Source organism: Gossypium hirsutum, chromosome A06 (assembly GCF_007990345.1).
Source record: "Gossypium hirsutum isolate 1008001.06 chromosome A06, Gossypium_hirsutum_v2.1, whole genome shotgun sequence".
In the NCBI taxonomy this organism is placed as follows: domain Eukaryota; kingdom Viridiplantae; phylum Streptophyta; class Magnoliopsida; order Malvales; family Malvaceae; genus Gossypium; species Gossypium hirsutum.
Window position 1 is genome coordinate 114,998,375 of NC_053429.1, and position 14,903 is coordinate 115,013,277.

Sequence of the window (14,903 nt, forward strand, 5' to 3'; positions counted from 1 at the left end):
TCATTTAACACTTGAGATGGATAGTTTTTCATATTGTATATATATATATTTTAGAATTTCAGTTTTTAGTTTTTCCCTTTTTCTTAGGCTTTATGTTATTTTTAGTTTCGCATTTTTTGGAAAATTTGATTTGGGGAACTCAATCAACTCTCTGTGGATTTTGTGCTTCAATTCAATACAATTCAGGCTTCTCTAAAACCTTCGTATCTTGATTTGCTATTAATGTTCATCTTTCATATCAAGTATATTATGTTTTTTGAGATTCATGAGGAACTAATCCTCTTATAAGGGATTAGCGAGTGGAGGTATGATTAATTGATTGTTGTGCAAGGGTTTTTTAGTGGATCAGCTGTTTGGAAAAGGGAGAAGTTAAATCCTAGACTTGACAACCTTAGGAAGTCATTTAGGTAAAAATTAACCTAAAATTGGTATGGTCTATCTGTAAACGCCTTAACCCCAAACTAGTCTAGACTATGAGATCGAGAGATAAGTAGTTCTTACTAACTCGTTATTCTAGTGGAAGATCGAGAGATTCTGCTAGGGTAACGACTAGTTGACTAAATAGGGAACCTGAAGCAATAGTTAGTTATGATTACCGAAGCAAGCTAGTCACTCATGCTCAGATTTGATTAAATTTCCTTAGCAATTCATTTATATTATTTTATTTCTTTAGTTATTAAAAACTCTTTTTTTATGTTTAATTATAATATAATTTATTTAAATACTAATTTGCTCTATTTGTGTTTTAGTTATGATTAATTTAATGTTCGCCTCTCTTGAATACGATCCTCAAAGTACTTAGCTACTTCGTTATAACTATATTACAACCTGATTTGTATATTACAAACAGTTTATGCAAGATTTTTACCCTGAAGGTTGATACGTCCGAAGGCGGTCACTTTCCCAAAAAGAATGTTGCGAACCTGGGAGATAAGCGCTAAGGTTATTGTATTACGTGGGTTTTAGACTTTGTATTTTTTATTCTGTTTTTCAAGTAGTTCCTTTACATTTAAAAGGAACTCGGAAATAGTTAAATGGGTTGTGAAAAGTTTATATTTAGAAAAGAATGGTAAAATTGACAGAATGCTTCGTCGAATGAAAATTTAGCTCGATGATAGTAAGGCATCTCCTAATATAAGATGGGGGGCAAAGGGTTAAAAAAAACTACAACTTTTTTCATAGTTGATCTGCCAAGCCTAGAAAATTATCCTTCTTCATATATTATATATAAAAACATTAAACAAACTTACAGAAAAATTTTAGTGAACTAATTTCACTAATTTAACTAGAATTTAGCTTAAGTTCCACCAACAATGACAGAAAAAAACTGGAATCAGAAACAACACATGTTATCTCTAACAATAGAACAGGCTAGTGCATTGTGTAAAATGTAAGTTAGGGATTGTGAGAAATTATTTCTCAACATTGGTTCAGAATCTTGTTCGCTTTGCCGCCTTCTATGCTGTTTTCTGTTACAGGCTGCTCTGTGTAAAGTGTATCGTGAAAAATAGCTTCCAAGGCAAAAGGCATCCACTTGCAGATTAATGTGCAATTTATTTTGTAGGTAATTTTCCCTCCCCTTTGATCACATTTGCTTCACTCAGCTTACTGACAAAAAATATTCTCATCAAAGATGATCATCTTGCCATTTAACAACCTTGATCCTTTCCAGCAACTGACCTATACTACAAGTATAGAGATGCTGCAAACACTATGTCTCTTTTAATCTTAGAGACAGCCTCTTCAAATTTTGTTTCGAGCTGTGTCTCGCCAATAGACCTGGCTGCTAAAATAAGCTGCTGAAGAACTTCTTCCAGTCGTCTGATGGCTCTGATTAAGCTGCCCTCAAAAACCTGTGTAATTTCCATAATCTCATAGAACTTGGATCCTTTTGCCCAAGCATATACAGCTTCCATTATATCAGGCCGAAATGAACTTACGAAGCTCTCTACATCAATTTGAACCTGAAAATAAACACTATCTACAAGTCAACTACTACTCTTGCAAAACAACAGTAAAACTACATTCTTAGGTGTAATCACGTATGAATCCCACTAAAATGGAACCATCAAAAAATGATCATTCCTAAACGGATAAATGTTGGCGATTATTTTGACCTATGCCTGGACTGACAAACAGACATGCCTTAGGCCATATGTTGTTCCTATTTTCTGAAAACCACTCCAATATCATTACTAGTATAGTTCTGACAGAAAAATAATAGTCCTCCTGGGAACCGTACTTTTTTTCTCTCACTTTTGCTTTTGTCATCTGCTTTAGTTCTCTGTACTGAACTCAAAGAACCAAAAAAGCATTCTTAATTATTTAATGTTATTGCTGTTGTCCGAAATTCTTGCAACTTGGTTGAATCAGTTAAAACGATAAGGGATAATTACACTTTTAGTCTCAATTGTTCACATACTTTTTAACTCTAAATATTTGAAAATTGCTATTCCAGTCCTAGCTGTTGTTAAATGTTCGACCATTTAGGATTGAAAGTTAAAAACTAGTAAAGTTAGGAATACGTGTAATTATTCCAAATGTTATAGATCAAAACAGTTAAAACAGCTTAAGCCAGCATCTTAATTCAGAACTGCAACCGCCGTTCTTATTGAACTGATCTTGGTTGAGGTCAACTACAAAGGTAGACCAAGTACAACCCAGCACAGTTTGGACATATTCCTTCCAACCAAGAAAATAAAAGACCTGCTTCATAGAAACCCGACAATGACAGTTATTACCCTCCTGGAAGGTCAAGGTACAGGGTCTAATTCTCCCTCCCATCAGGCCTTGTTCAGCTATACCAAAAAAAGATAAAAAAGGATGCACTGCCAGTTTCTTGTCATATCCAAAGAGGACCCTAACTAACCTAGTGCTACACCTACATGATGACCAAATATCTGAAACACGACCCAGAACCAGACATCTATTCTCGTGTAAGCCAAAATAGGGTTCCAAACCCTAACCACCTTCTTGTCTTATCTAACTTGCTTTCCAAAATCCAAAACCAGGATTGCAAAATGGAAACAAATAAAAAGGGATTGTGAGATGAAGTTTATAGTATACCTTGCACTCAAGCTGAACTTTGGCAATCCTCCATGCAGTATCTTGTAGTTGTGTAAAGAGCAGCTCTAATTCATCCCTGGGCTTTGCAGCATCTTGGAGCTTCTCCTGCCAAACAAAACAAGAGAGAAGAGACACCATTTCTTCTGCCTTTACATCTTTCAGAACACCACTGAACATAAGCTCTGTAAGAGTCAACTCATCAGCACTACTGATCTCACAAGCAACCTTGCCCTTCAACTCAACAACATCATCACTTGTAATATATCTGCAATAAAATCCAATATTAGAGGGAAAAAAAAAGAACGTAGAGATTATAGGTGTCTAGGCAACGAACTTAAATTTTGTGAAGCATTATCCATTAATAAGTAATAACAAAAAAAAGAAAAGAAAAGGATATGGTTAAAGTTTTAAGTTAAAGGCCACAATGTTGTCAAGGGCACTAGGCACTAGAATCCTTATATTCTCTTCAGGCATAAAGCACAATATGTATATGTTCTTATTTTTGCATGTGTATAGAGAGAGAGAGCTTAAGACATATAATATGTTAATGAACACTAAAGAGTGCTCCAGCTTATCCTAGAAAACATGCAAAAGAGATTTTCTTCTTTTCTTGGTCAACAGACATGATAAATATTGAGAAGTAGAGAGTTTGATATTATCTCCTTTCTTAATAGTAAAGGTACAGTTAAAAAAATTAAAAATTAAGGAAACTTCAATTAGGTGAGAGTCCGAGGAACATTTGTTGTCTGGCACCAAGAAGCAACACCCTAAAAACACTGTTTCAGTCATGAACAAATGAGAACTACAGAGAAATCCATTATAAACCACATGCATCATTGAGCATTTACAAACAAAAAGTTAAAGCAATATTCAATTTATATGTCTTTAGAAAGTCGGAGAAAAAAGGATGAGCGATTGTATTAGAAAAATGATGTATCCTGATTAAGTGAAAAATGAGGCAGGAGGATCTTTATTTTGATTGTAGAAAAAACTGCCAGTCATCTTGTGTTGGTCTCTAAGACTGAAGAAACAATAAAAAAGAGCTCCAGGGCAAAAAGCAATCAAATGCTTAGCAACTATCAAGTTATGAAACCATAAGAAAATTTTGGCAATACAAGTGAAGCAAGCTTAGAGAAATGGTTTTTTTACCCTAGCCTCCTCAGAACCCGTTTTCTGGCCTTAAGCTCATCTTTAAAAGCCAAGGCTGTGGAAGAACGCATTATTTTCTTAATTGATCTGATCCTGGCTGTCAACTCTTCCTTCCTGTTCAAAAGTTTAAGCTTTTGCTCAATAAGCGGGGATTTTGCAATGTCATGCTTTTCAAACAGGTTCTCTAATGCCTCCAACCTACGGACAGCCTTTTTATATGAGTTGCTTTGAATCTGAAAAAATGGAAAAAAAATCATTTAATGGCAACTGAAAGAAGACATAATAGGAAGAACAAAGCAAAATCAAGCATTTCTTCATAAAATATCATGAGAAAAAAATCAAACATATACATTCATTTCTTCAGGATCCAGGGGCATTCCAGTAGCATATCTAGAAATAAATTCTGAAAGCTTCTTCAAGGCATTCTCGCGAGCTTCTAATGGCAGAAGATCTTTGGGTATGTTCAAGCGTGCACTACTTAAACTAGTAACCTGTCCAAGGCACAAATAACAAATTAAATTATACTCTCATTGGATGGACATTAGATTCAGCAAGACCACAGAAATAAGTTTGGCGTCTATTCATATTAACTTTTTATGCTAAAATAATTAGCTACAAAGCTGACACCTGAAAAACCCAATTCAAGTAGAAGTAAATCTTTTGAATCCTAAAAGAAGATTCAGTTTGCTTCGTTGCGTAAAGAATGTCTTAATTCTTTCAAGAGAAGTTCCAAATATCATAATCAGAAATTCCAATGATAATACAAAACAAATTAGCATATTGTTCATGAAAAAAGCAACAACAAAAGAGGAAAAGGAACAGAAAAGCAAGATTCTTCTACCAGAGCTAGAATGTTCAACACTTTAATATGTATGAGAAAAGCGGGAGTACAGAAAATGTTCTTAACTAACAAAGAACAAAAATAACTATTGTTGTGCACTATATTTTTAAATAGTCATCGTAAACATTTTTTTTTCCATAAGATTTTATCCAATTTATCATTAAGAAATTTAATTTCATTAAATACTTTTGTTAAATAGACTTATTAACTAAATTTATTCAATTTAAGAGTAAAAAGTTGAATCTCATTAAAAGGACTCTAAAAAGTTGAATCTCATTAAAAGGACTCTATTAAAGAGATTTATTGATAATAAATAAAAGACAGAAACTAGAGGTTCTGATAGCCCTATTGTTTTTAGAGCTCCAACTTCTATCTTACTCATGTTTCAGCTTTAATTCTATTGATTTACTGCTGTTTTCTCCCTAAACCACGCCACACTGTATATTTTATGTGTTCAACACAGGGAAGGGAAATAAGCATGCAAAACACGAGGAAAAGTGGGGGAAGGCAATAAATGTATGCTTATGTATTGGACATGAGACTCGAACATATATCCTTTTTTTTTTTTTAGTACAGATTGAATGTCTGATGGCCAGTGGACATTTTGAATTATATGCACATTGCGTCTACCATGATATTTCCCTTCAATAAAATGTCATGTTTGCTTATGTTATCTCTACAACTGTTTAATACTTCAAACAGAAACATAAATTAAAAAAAAAAAATTAACTTTTTGGCATACGCCAACAAGGCTGAATATATAAAGCAAGAAGTTCATGGATTTCACCTGAGAGAGAGGGACAGAAACAACAAGAGGTTCTCCAGGCTCTTTCAAAGGGACGATCTTAATTTTTTTCTTCCCAACACCATCTTTGCTCACATTACATCTTGTAAGAATATCAAGGGCATAACTTGCATCTTCTGGTCTTTTACAGGCATCATCTGCATCAAGAATCTCACACTTCTGTGACAATTTGGACTTGAGTTAAGGCATTTTTTGACAACTTACAAGGGATCAACTTTGAGTTCTCACCTTCAATAACACTTTTCACTCTATGAAAGTCCATTAAAACACCCCAGGTAACATGATCCTCAACAGAGAAAGATGGAGATGTTTCATCATCAATGCATTGTATACAAATAGGCCTGCCAGATTTCATATAGGGTAGACAATACTTTGGAGAAAACACAATATCACGAATATCATTCTTCAAACATTTGTATTGCTGAATTAGACTGTAATAATTCTTCAAACTATCTTCGTCTTCAATTATCATGGAATCCCTCTCTTCTTCAAGAGCCTTTACTTGTGTCTGCAATACAACATCTTGCATCAATTGACAATAGTTATAAAATAGTTAAGTATCTCAAACATCGCGGGCATGCTTGGTTTTCATCAGAGAAAGAGTTTTTAATTATCATGGAACCAAACCCATGTTCATGAGCCTTTACATGCTTCTGCAACTATAACCACTTGCATCAGATAATCAAGAATAGCTTTAGAAATAGTTAAAGGCTAAGAAATCCTAGGCATGTTTAGTCTGCATCATTGAAAGAGTTCATCATTATTACAAGACCATTCTCTAAACTGTAAACATTAATGAATGTTCATGGTTAACACAGCAAAAATTTCTTTTGCAGCTTTTCACAAGATTATGCATGGTGCAGTTTGACCCTTTTTAATGAGTTCTGGAAAAAGATACGACTTACCAAAAATTTAGTTCGTACACAAATTCAGTCATTTTAATCTACCAATTAAATCAGTTACATTATCAAGACAAGGCAAGGCCTTAGAACAGCAGAGGTATAGCTGATATCAAAGGCAGCTCCATTTGCCTTAAGTATTCTATTCAGATTTCTATTTTTCACCTTTTGCTTTCTATGTGCTTTATTTAATATACATACATATTATCAAAAGTATCACCAACCAGAATCTAAATTTTACATACCTTATTTTCCCAAATAAATATTCCATCTTTTTCTTCTCTCTTTCCCGACTAAATAAGATGATTCTTCAATTACTAGATATTTATATCCTTTCATCTTATGTACAATGATGCTTTTTTTCTCCTTTAGAATTCTAGCCCCTTAACATTCCAATGACAGTAAAAGATTGGAGATCCCTTTGATCACTAGAGAAACATAGCAAATAAAACTGCCTAGCAATTCAATACAATTTGTTGGCTTAAGTTTTGAAGACTAACAACTAACGTTGTCTCCAAGAATAACTAATAACTTATATTTTGTTTGAACATTCAAAAACCGGAGAACAATAATCAAAGGTATCAACATCAAATTATAGAAGTTCCGAAATCTAATAACAGACCTCAAGGTCAGGAATTGAACGATCTGCTTGAAACTGATAGAATGAATTACGAAGCATACTTTCAGGATCAGCCTCTTCACAGCGCAATTGATTCAATAGCATATTGTAGCTTAGGTGGAAGGCACTGAAACAAAATGCAAAAGGCAATTAAAAAAAAAAATTCATAATCCTTTAATTATGGAAAAAGTCATAATTCTGGTAATAGTCATTTTAAATCCTCTACTCAGCATCCTAAACCAAGTTTTTACTAGTCAGCGCTCATCCCACAATGATAACGCCCTAGCTTATTAGGAGTTAAACATCATTGTTATTTACAACAAGAATATAGTTACTATCAATAAATATGATCATCAACTATAAGCTACCTGCAACCAAAATCCTCTTAAGTCAGCTCAAAAGGATTTTTCCCCCTAAAAAAGAATATCTTTTCATCCCACTTCCAAGTTAAGAACTCCCACAAGGACTGATTTTGCAAATTTGTTGCCAGCAGGTGTTATCCATAAAACTACGGAGGTTCTGTCGGTGTTTAAATGCAAGAAAAGCTAAGTTCTCAATTTTAATAATGCCAATAAAAGAAACAAACTACTCATTCCCCTTTTCAATTTTCTATTTCTCCAGGCCTTTTTATGCTTCCCCTTTTCCATCTTTCCTACTAAACAAAGCCCAGGAAGTCAAACTTAGACTCACGGGCATGGGAAGTTACATTGTCAGATTTGGTGCAAACAACTAAGTCCCTCCAGCATTGTCAAAGGGAGCTCGCAAATTTCCATTTGGAATAGGAAAAAAGGTCCACATATATGACATCATGGATAAACTACAAGTTTCAGGTATGAAGGTTCAGCAGCATGAATGTTATTTGAAATGCAACCTGAATCCAAAGGACCACCAAATCATGGAAATATGGATTAGTGAAATTTAAACAGGTTTTTCACAGATCAAATATACCTGTTCAAACTATCAGCATTTCCCTTGAGCATCATTTTAGCCGTAGATGGTTCCATCCTTTCATCCACCATAAGAATGCATATTCCACGTGCATCAATTCCTCGACGACCAGCACGGCCACTCATTTGAATGTATTCTCCACTAGATATCCATCTAAACTTGTCCCCATCAAATTTACGAACATTTGTAAACACGACAGTTTTAGCGGGCATGTTTAACCCAATACTGAAGGTCTCTGTGGCAAACAAACACTGAAGAAAATTTTCAGTTTTTGTTTTCCAATTAAATGTTAAAGAGTAAAATGAATGGCCCAAAAATAGCAAAAGAGATTCTTTTATACAGTAACATAAGTAATACAATTTTCTCAGATGCTTAACACAATACAGATACAAATCAACCTAAATTCATAAGTTTCTCAGAAATTGTATAGCAATATTGGTTTTGCGATATTTTTCATAATGAGACACTCAATAAACTGAAGATAATGAAAATCATAAATAGCACAGGGGAAAAGGAGGTCTGGGAGTTACATACTTTCTACAGATGTAAAGTGAGTATGTCCACAAATGCAATGACCAGATTCCAGATATACAAAAGCACCTTAACAAAAACAGTTGGAAAACTCAAATACAGACAGTCAATACACTTCCAGCAAAAAATCAAGAAAGACGAATAGTACAGTGAACAAAGGGTAAAACTTTTTGAGCAAAAGAAGACTGCATGCAAACTAGCCAACATACTGCTAGTTATCAATTTAATCTGATAACTGAAAAAATTCCACAACTGTACATAACTTCAGTAATTAAGCCAGTCAATACGATAATGTTACAGTCAATCATTAAACCTTGAACATATGCACTAACTTTAAGATATAACTTGAGTGTGTATTCCCAACCTTAATCAGTCCTTCCTGAAATAATATCTCTATCACTTCCTTTAAAATTGGAAGCAAACCAGAATGATGCACACCTATTCCACGTTTCAAAAGCGGTAACATGTTTGACACCTGTAAAAGCATCTCATAAAAGGCATAACAAATATCTGAGCAAAACGAATTTACAGGTCATAATAGAATAGAGTCTAAATCTAAAATATAACTTTCCATGTCAAAACACATCCATGCATATGCCGATGAGTTTCCATTTCATTTCTCTGTTCTTTTCTGAATATTCTTCTCTTTTTTTTTTTTTCAGAAAACCATAAAACATGTTTAACACCAACACTTTAAAAAATCAATCAATCAAAACCAAAACAAATTTTCAAATTGCTTCCATCACATGGGAATGTAAATGCTCCACACAGCAGCACAGTATTCAAGAGCGATTGTAAAAACCCACAGATAATTCAAAAATATATATTTCTAAATAAGCTTGATAACAGAATTTTGCAACAAGATTCTGATACCAATTTTTTTATATCTAATTACAAATTACAAAGTAGAAAATGGGAACTTTTTCTAATTAAATACAACATTTGCAAACAGCTTATAACTCAAAGGATTGATGGTCAAAACTAACTAATAAAAGACAATGATTTCAACACAAGTAGCTATCAATTTGGGAGGTAACCAGGCAACAATAATAAAATTACAGTTTGATACACAGTCGTAAATATTCAATTGCAACCTTACAAGTGCAACCATTTTTAAATTCACATTCAAACACATCTTGCAGATTTCAGGAATAACAACTTGCCTGAGGTAGCTTCTTATCATCATCAGAAAGCATATCCATGGCACTCCAAAAGATTGTTTCTATATTTCCTTTCTCATCGTCATCATTCAAATCCATCTTTGCCATCTAAATTAAAAACATAAGAAAATAACAAGACAATTAAGATAATAAAAAGAAATAAATAAATTACTTAACAATAGAAAAACCGGTGCATGCTCCTAAAGGGAATAAATCAAGAAATTTAGAAACAAAAAATTAGGATAAGAAAAAAGGAGGAAATGACCCTCAAAAACAGTCTATTGTATAAGCAACAACCACTGAGCCAAACTTGATGTAGGTGTCTAATAACTATAGAGCATATTTATAATACTAACTTGCCAACATTATATCTAGCACAATGTTGAGCAAGGATTCTTTTTAAAACATACTAATATAGTTGGGGATCTTTTGGGTTGTAAGAGGAAAGAAGACATGCCATCCACCCATATCTTCCCTATACCAACAATATACATATTAAAATAACAAAAGGTTCTTTTGAGACCCACCTGCATTGCAAGAAATTCACATTCCCTTTTGCTAAAGCTAAAAATTATTACAGGATCGTACTGTCGCTGAATGATCATTTTCACCAACTTGAAGATGTCACTTTGTTCACTAACTTTTCCCATCACTAACCCATTTTGTGATTTACCATTATTTCTTTTCTTGTCACTTTCACTTGTAGGAACTAATGCATTTAACGCTTTCTGAAAGCTATCCTCCCGAAATTTTCCTTTCTCATCTACCACCAAAAACAGACCATCACCTCCAGCAGGGAAAATATAATGCTGAAGAGGGGTTGGCCTATAATCGGTGTAAACTATGTGGCATGGTTGTTTGTGGACCTGCAACCACAGAATCAATAAGCAGACATATTTAAACAATTAAACAAGCTATAAAGTTAATGATCTATAGAACCACCTAGTGATGAAATCTATGTGCTTGATCCCAAAAGCATCCTACTCAAAAACAAAGAAGTTTATAATGTCCTCAAGATTCATAATCACTTTCTAGATACAAAATCCATTCACAAAAATCAAAAGCAGGGATCATTAGGGTTAGGACTAGTATTTCACACAGGAATGTTTCAAAGGAAATGAAAACACAAAGTTAATATGCTTCTGATATATTTTCTTAAATCTTTACTAAAAGTTACAAAAAAGCAGGGTTGAGAAAAAACATATCACCCATAAACAAGCTTAAAACCGCTCTTAAAAGACTAAAGCAAACAAACCAGTCTATAGTGTCTATGCTGGCAGGACCTTACCAACTCAAAGATCAAAATAGTAGAATCAAGGTTGACCAATGGAAAGACTAAATATGTCACAGGCAACTAACATCAATCATGTTAACTATAATAATTTTTTTTAAAATAATGTTTTAATAATAAGATTTAAAATCAAGAATTTCAGATTTGTGCTGGGTTGTTTTATGTAGTTTATTTTTTACTGTTCTCCTCATAGTTCCTCAAAGAAAACTTTCCTACTTTCTATTTATGGAGGGAAAAAGATAAACAAAACACCAAGCTTGTACATTTTACAAATATACCCTACTAAGAGAAATGAAAATAAGTTTGCTGCTATTCAAAAAAGATAAGCTGGCTAAAGAGCATTGATTAATTATATTCAAGTTGAAAGTTGGTGAATAAATTAAAGCAAACATTAACCACCTTGGCCACCCAATCAGCAAATTCCTTCGCATTAGGTACAGTTGCTGAAAGAAATACAAATCGAGAGTTCTTCGGTGCCATAACAATACTCTCTTCCCAGACAACACCTCTCTCGCGATCACGCATGTAATGCACTTCATCAAAAACAACCCATGCCACCTCACGAACAATCTCGGACCCTTTATACTGCATACTTCGCCAGATTTCCGTGGTCATCACCTGAAAATCAAACAGTTGGGAACATATGAAAAAATCAAATACTAAAGGAGAAAACGTAATATGAGACGGATAGCAAGTAAAGTACCAACCAAACAAGAAGCATTAGGGTCAATTGTAACATCTCCAGTCATCAAACCGACATCGGAAAACTCCTCTTTAAACTCCCTATACTTCTGATTGCTGAGAGCCTTAATAGGTGAAGTATATATAACACGCTGATTATTCCGCAAAGACATAGCAATAGCATATAAAGCTACTACAGTTTTGCCTGCTGATGTATGTGCCGATACCTGTATTGAAACTAGCATTTCACTTTCTCTACTTTCTTTGTTGTGTCAGAAAAGAACAAGAAAAACAAAAGAATGTCTTACAAGGACAGATTCGCCACGATTGAGGCAGTTAATAGCTTCAGACTGAAAGGGATCAAGCGTGAAAGGAAACTCCTTGGCAGGTTTAGAGTCAGCTGGAAATTGTAAAGAGGAAGCAGAAGGAACATAACCTTCAGGATATGAAACATCATGGACACATCCGACGGCTTCCTCCGCCAACGGTGAGACGTCTTCACCGAGATGTTTCTTCTTCTGCGGCGGCGGAGGAGACTCAGAGGATATACCCTCATCTGACTTCCTCTTCAAGGATTCCATTTACTTATCTTCTTCAGGACTTCTTAGGAAGAGAGGGAAAGAGAAGATTCTATCCTGCGGCAGCGGCGGCAACTTAGGGGAAAACCAAACAAACTCAAACACGAATAAAAAGAGAAAGAAAAGACCGAGCGAGTAAGTCTTTTAAATTACACAATAATTTAGGCAATCGAAAAACACATCCGAGCTATGTTTCACATTTTAAACATCCCAACTTAATAAACAATAGCTTATATTATATGGCAATAGGGTTGTATAATTTTTTTTAAATTTCCTTATTTCGGTAATGGATTGTTTAACGTGGTATTTTCTTCTTTTTTTTTTACTAAAGTTAGGAATCTCTATGAACTTTTTCAAAAACAACTAAAATTCAACACTTATTTCTCAACTTCATTAATCCCAGCTTTGTGAACTCTTGATAGATTTTTCGATAGAACATAATAGCTTTGTATCACATTTTCAAGCTCATTTTCGAGTTTACCGATCTCTCTTTCGGGTTCCCATTAAGACAGTGGTTGATTTTGTTTAAGTTTATACCTTTTTGTTACCTTATTAGGCTCTTCTTTTTATGGTTTAACAAGCTCTTTTTCGAGTTTCAGTGACAACGAAGGTCGCTTTAGTTTAAATTTATAACTTTCTATATCACCTTTTTAAGCTCTTCTTCTTCAAGTTTCTCCTTTTTGTTACCAATTTTCAATTCCGATAACAATCATTTTCGTCAAAGATTATAACCTTCTCTCACTTTTTCTTTTTTGAATTTCGATAATGATGATGGTGGTGACCAATTTAGATTCATATAGAACTCCAAAAGATTATCAAAATCTTCCCCAAAAGTTTTAAAGCTCTCCTATATAAAAAGTTAGGCATGGAGAACGGAAGCAAATAAACCCAAAAAAATATTGTTTTGGACTAATTATTGAAATGTCTCTAATTTTAGTCAAAAATAAAAACAAATGCAACATTATCAATTCATTAGTGGATTAAAAGAATTTTTAACGACAGTGACCAATTTGAGCAATTATCGTAATTAGAGTGACCAAATTGATAAGAAAAATTAGAGTGACCAAAATAAGAACGACGTTGTTTTAGAGTAACTTGCGATGTAGTTTATTCTAAAAATATCTAATCATATTAAAAAAATTACACATTAATTTTTGTAACATTACTATGTAAAGATTAGTTTTTTTAGTGTACTAGAAGAATAATATATTCATAAAAGATAGCAAAAAGGGTTTTGAAGAGAATGGAAAAGATTAAGAAAAATGGAGAGTTAGGGTTTTACAAGAGAGAGAAATAATGGAGTCTATTTGTTTCTTAAATTGTGTTGATACAAAATATCAATAAGGGTGGAGAAGGTAGGGGTGGTGAGGAGGTCGATTCACCTTTACAAGGTGTAGAGCTAGAAAGTAGTAGAATAAAAAAGGGGGTGAGGGCTTATTATGATAGGGGGTTTTAGAATGAAGAAAAGAGTACCCCTTTTCTATGTTGTGCCTTGGGGTATTTATAGATGGGTGGCTTCTGGTCACTTCTTTATTACCACATGCCCAAGCTGGGTTAAAGGTATATGTAACGACTCGAGTTTTACTGGTGTTGAAAAACACAATTTTAGAACCTCATTTTCGTAAACTATAACACCCCTAACCCCTTTCTGTTACAGATTAAGGTTACAAGCATTACTATACAATTAGAACATTCATAATTAATTTCATTCAAAAATCATAAACATAACTTAAACCATTCTTACATACACATATTGTCTATAAATCTAGCCCTCGGGGCCTTAAAAATACTTTAGAAACAAATCGAGACCAACTTGAAATCATTTGGAAAGCTTTGGAAAAATTCACAAAAATTGAAAACAGAGTTCACACGGCCATGTGCCCACACGGCTGAGACACACGTCTGTGTCTCAGGCTGTGTAACCTTTAAACTAGAGACATACGGTCGTGTCCCAGCCCGTGTCCTCACCCGTGTAACTCACTGAGTAGGGTCACACGGCTGTGTCACACGCTTGTGTGTCAGGTTGTGTAACTTTCGAAATAGCTTTACACGCCCATGTGCCAGGCCGTGTGCTGGGCCATGTAACTAACTGACTTGCACCTTAAGCATTCAAAAGGTGACACACAGCCGTGTCGCTAAGCCGTGTGTCTCACACAGTCGATTCACACACCCCTGTCTCTGGCTGTGTGGACCTAATATGTACCTTAAACAACAAGTTTACCATTTCAAGCTTACTTGGGCCTTAAGCAATTCAAATACCAATAATTTAACCTATTCAAAATACAATTAAACATACTTAAAACATGCCAAAACAATCATCCTAAGTGCCTAACCA

General features: G+C 34.2%; 1 protein-coding gene across 2 annotated transcripts; it reads right to left on the reverse strand.

The window, feature by feature from the left end:
* Window positions 1–1,188: 1,188 nt before the first annotated feature.
* LOC107961953 (DExH-box ATP-dependent RNA helicase DExH9) lies at window positions 1,189–12,809 on the reverse strand. Of its 2 annotated transcripts, XM_016898142.2 has the most exons (14): window positions 12,299–12,809; window positions 12,017–12,217; window positions 11,709–11,927; window positions 10,546–10,884; window positions 10,022–10,126; window positions 9,223–9,333; window positions 8,328–8,578; window positions 7,383–7,506; window positions 6,090–6,369; window positions 5,844–5,998; window positions 4,566–4,706; window positions 4,216–4,448; window positions 3,067–3,331; window positions 1,189–1,964 (listed from the first exon to the last, which is right to left on the reverse strand). In XM_016898142.2, the coding sequence occupies exons 1-14, from the start codon at window positions 12,569–12,571 to the stop codon at window positions 1,686–1,688; spliced, it is 2,976 nt and encodes a 991-aa protein (XP_016753631.1). In that variant the 5' UTR covers window positions 12,572–12,809; the 3' UTR covers window positions 1,189–1,685. The 2 variants fall into 2 exon arrangements, with proteins under 2 accessions (XP_016753631.1, XP_016753632.1); XM_016898143.2 differs by lacking the exon at window positions 12,299–12,809 and having other exon boundaries at window positions 12,013–12,217.
* Between the last annotated feature and the right edge of the window lie 2,094 nt (window positions 12,810–14,903).

Coding starts and splice junctions, on each gene's coding strand:
- LOC107961953 (XM_016898142.2), bottom strand. CDS start 12,571: ATGGAATCCTTGAAGAGGAAGTCAGATGAGGGTATATCCTCTGAGTCT. Junction 8,579..9,222: donor TTCAGGAAGGACTGATTAAG/GTTGGGAATACA, acceptor AATTTTCTTCAG/TGTTTGTTTGCCACAGAGAC. Junction 4,449..4,565: donor TGGATCCTGAAGAAATGAAT/GTATATGTTTGA, acceptor CCATTTTTTCAG/ATTCAAAGCAACTCATATAA.